A 4041-nucleotide genomic window follows, 5' to 3' on the forward strand; every position below is an offset into this window, starting at 1 on the left:
TGTACGCCGGCTCCCTCGGCCAATAAACCGAGATGAGCACCGCAACCCCAGAGTCGGCCACGACTGGACCTAATGGTCAGGAGTCCCTTTACCTTTACTGTTTGGGCATCAGTACAAAAAAACCAAGCAAGGGGCATCCACTTCTGATCAGAGCTGTGTGAGGAACATAGATTTAAAGCCCCCCTCTTCCATGCCACAATCCCAGTCTTCCTGGTACGTTTCCGAGCACAGTTCAAAATTTTGGTGCTGACCTTGATAGCCCTAAACGGCCTCGGTCCAATATACCTGAAGGAGCGTCTCCACCCCCATCATTCTGCCCGGACACTGAGGTCCAACGCCAAGGGCCTTCTGGCAGTTCCCTCCCTGCGAGAAGTGAGGTTACAGGGAGCCAGGCAGAGGGCCTTCTCAGTGGTGGAGCCCACCCTGTGGAACACGCTCCTGTCAGATGTCAAGGAAATAAACAACTATCTGACTTTTAGAAGACATCTGAAGGCATCCCTGTATCGGGAGGTTTTTAAATGTTTGATGTTTTGTATGTGTTGGATAGGGTTACCATATAGCCAGGAAAACCTGGACAAATTCAGGATTTGGGGCCAATTTGTTGCATCCAGGGGGATTTTACACAATCTTGGGAGAAGTCATTTTTTTTAAAAAAAAAATTGCCACTGCAGATGGCTGCAGTTTTGGCGGCGCACGTAGCATCAGTGGCTGATTTGTCTCCCAAACTTTAAAAAGGTCTGGATTTTTACTTTTTGAATCATGGCAGCCCTAGTGCTGGAAGCTGCCCAGAGTGACTGGGGCAGCGCAGCCTGATGGCTGGGGGATAAATAATAAAATTACTACTAGTAGTAGTAGCCAGGATGGCTATACTCTGCCCTCCATAGTTTGAGGCAGCAGTGCTTCTGAATCCCAGTTGCTGGACCCACAGGAAATGGGAGACTTGCTCTGGCGCTCGAATCCTGCTTGAGGGTTTGCCTGTGAGAACAGGAAGCTGGACTAGATGGGACACTGGCCTGATTCATTTCATTTATTAGACTTGGCACCGAAGTGATTCTATTAAAGATATAGAATGCATATTACAATAAGGGGGGGAATCATATGACGCATTAATATTTCATTTAGCAATCATTACAAAAACAGAATGGGATGCGGGTGACACTGTGGACTCATGTTCAGCTTGTGGTCCACCAAGACCCCTGGCTCCTTCTCACATGTACTGCTAATATGCCAAGGTCATTCCTTGCCACCACTGATGGGCTGATGGGAGTTGTATTCCAATGCATCTGATGTCCACCAGGTGGGCAAATGCTGCTGTAAACTGTGTCTTTAGCTAAGCACCACCAGCGCCGGCAAATAAGAAATCCCTCAGGACTCGATTAGTCAGGCCTCGTGGCAAAATGACGGCCAACGCGACTACCAGCCCATCTCAGCTTCTGCCTCTTGACCTGGTGGACAAGTGCATAGGTTCACTAATTCACATCGTGATAAAAAGTGATGAAGAAATTGTTGGCACACTCCTAGGATTTGATGACTTTGTCAAAATGGTATTGGAATATGTTACAGAGTTTTAGATCACACCTGAAGGATGAAGAATTACAAAGCTAGACCAGATTTTGCTGAATGGAAATTAATAATAATAATAATAATAATAATAATAATAATAATAAACTTATACCCCGCCCATCTGGCTGGGCTTCCCCAGCCACTCTGGGCGGCTTCCAACAAAATATAAAAATACTGTAATGTATCAATCATTAAAAGCTTCCCTAAACATAACAATGCTGGTTCCTGGAGGAGAAGGACCAGAAGTGTAAATAAAGTAATTTGCCATCATTGAAGACTTCCTGTTAAATATTCTGCAGGAATATACTGATGAAACTTGATGCGTTTTTTATTTTTTAAATTTATACAAAGGCAAATTTCCATTTCAAGAAAAATGCATCGCTAACAATGACTTTCAGTTAAAACCATGACTTTGTTGTACAGGCAATAAAGAGGTTGTTTTTAATAATAATAATAATAATAATAATAATAATAATAATAATAATAATAGAAATCCCTCTTCTTCCACCTTCCCAGGCCCTAGTTGCGTACGTATTGGGCAAGAACTGCACCCACCCACCCAAAAATGGGCATGGAGACCCCGAGCGGAGCTGCCAACATCTCCTACACGGAATTCGTCCTGCTTCCATTCCCCGGCCTCGAGGATTCCAGGCAGCTCCTTGCGATCCCTTTCTTCTGCCTCTTTGTGGTCATCCTGGCGGCCAACTCCGTCCTGATCTACACGGTGAAGGCGGAGGAGAGCCTCCACTCGCCCATGTGCCTGCTCATCGCCTTGCTGCTGGCGGTCAACATCTGTGGGACGGCCACCATCCTCCCAAAGATGCTCTTCAGCTTCCTTCTCCGCTCCAGCCGCATCTCACTGGCCGAGTGCTTGGTGCAGATGTTCTTCCTGTACTTCACTTCCGTCCTGGACTGCAGCGTCCTGCTGATGATGGCTCTCGACCGGTACGTGGCCATCTGCCACCCGCTGCGCTACGCGGACATCATGACCACCCGGCTGCTGGTGCTGCTGACTCTCGCCTCCATGTTGCGTAGCTTTTTCGTCGTCAGCCCCGTGGTGATCCTGGCTTCCCGGGTGAGCTTCTGCCGCTCGGACGTCATCGGCCACTTCGTCTGCGAGCACATGGCCCTGATGAGGTTGTCCTGCAGCGACATCTCCATCAACAAGGCGGTGGGGATGGCGATGCGGTGCGTCGACGTCATCCTGGACTTCAGCATCCTCCTGGCTTCCTACAGCCAAATCGTCCGCACGGCGCTGAAGATCGCTTCCGGCAACGTCCGCCACAAGGCCTTCCACACCTGCGGGACACACCTGATCGTCCTTTTCGTCAGCTACTCCTCCCGCCTCTCCTCCTCCATCGTCTTCCGCCTGGCCAAGTCAGCCTCCCAAGACGTCCACAACCTGATCAGCGCAGTCTACCTGCTGTTCCCCTGGGCTCTCCACCCTGTTATCTATGGGGTGAGGACCAAGGAGATAAGAGAGAGCCTCCAAAAGCTCTTCAGGAAATCCCACAGCCCTCTCCTTAGGACTTTCAAGACAAAAAGCACTAAATGAGCCGCTGCTGGGTGGCTTGCCAGGGATTCTCAATCTGCGATTCCTGCATTGCAAAGGGTTGGACTGGATGACCCTCGGGGGACCCTTCCAAAGATTCTGCAATGTTTTGGGGGTTGATTTAAATTAATTTAATCCACTGTACACTTTTTGGACTATTTTATGTATACCGCTTAGAACTGCCAGCAATTAAGGGGAGCACAAATGGCTGAAATCTTACATGTAGCCATAATTGAGGAAGAAAATGTATCTTGGCTAATCTTGCATTCTGTATTTTTAATCTTTCTGTAAGCTGTACCCAGAGAACTCAGTGATAAAGGCAGCATACCAATGTTAAAAATAAATACCGACTCAGGGAGATCCAATGCATTGTTAGCAGAGCCATCTTTCCCATAGGGCTTAGTGGTGTGTCGCGCCAGGGCGCCAGTCTCTCAGGGGCACCCCAGCGAGTGGGGGAGCTGTGCGGCTTTGCCGGCGGCCTCCCCTTTCCCTACACACCTGCCAGCTGTGCCCCGCCAAATATATGGCTGGCGGGCATGCAGCTCGCCTCCCAAGCCTCTGCGGGCATAGCTCTCCTCCCGAGGAGGCTTGGGAGGGAATAATAATAATAACAATAATAATAATATTTTATTTATATCCCGCCCTCCCCAGCCAAAGCCGGGCTCAGAGCAGCTAACAACAGTAAAAGTAACACAGTTTACATAAAATCACAATCAATTAATTGAAATACATTCTAAAATCAATTCAGAATCAAATTAATGGCAACCATTAATTTCCCGCAAAAAAAGGGAATTTTTTTCCCGCAAAAAAAGGGAAGGTTGACAGCTATGTACCAAAGGAGGGGGTCAGGCTGTGCCCTGGCCAAAGGCCTGGTGGAACAGCTCCGTCTTGCAGGCCCTGCAGAAGGATGTCAAGTCCCACAGGAC

General features: G+C 48.4%; 1 protein-coding gene across 1 annotated transcript; it reads left to right on the forward strand.

Moving 5' to 3' along the window:
* Positions 1 to 2065: 2065 nt before the first annotated feature.
* Positions 2066 to 3118, forward strand: LOC309340610 (olfactory receptor 52K1-like; the record flags this gene model as incomplete). The annotated part of the gene is made up of 1 exon (XM_081859495.1): positions 2066 to 3118. Exon 1 carries the CDS (start codon positions 2129 to 2131, stop codon positions 3116 to 3118), a length of 990 nt encoding a protein of 329 aa, XP_081715621.1. The 5' UTR covers positions 2066 to 2128.
* Positions 3119 to 4041: the final 923 nt, after the last annotated feature.

The sequence above is a fragment of the Podarcis erhardii genome, assembly GCF_964252035.2.
Source record: "Podarcis erhardii genome assembly, chromosome: 4".
In the NCBI taxonomy this organism is placed as follows: Eukaryota; Metazoa; Chordata; class Lepidosauria; order Squamata; family Lacertidae; genus Podarcis; species Podarcis erhardii.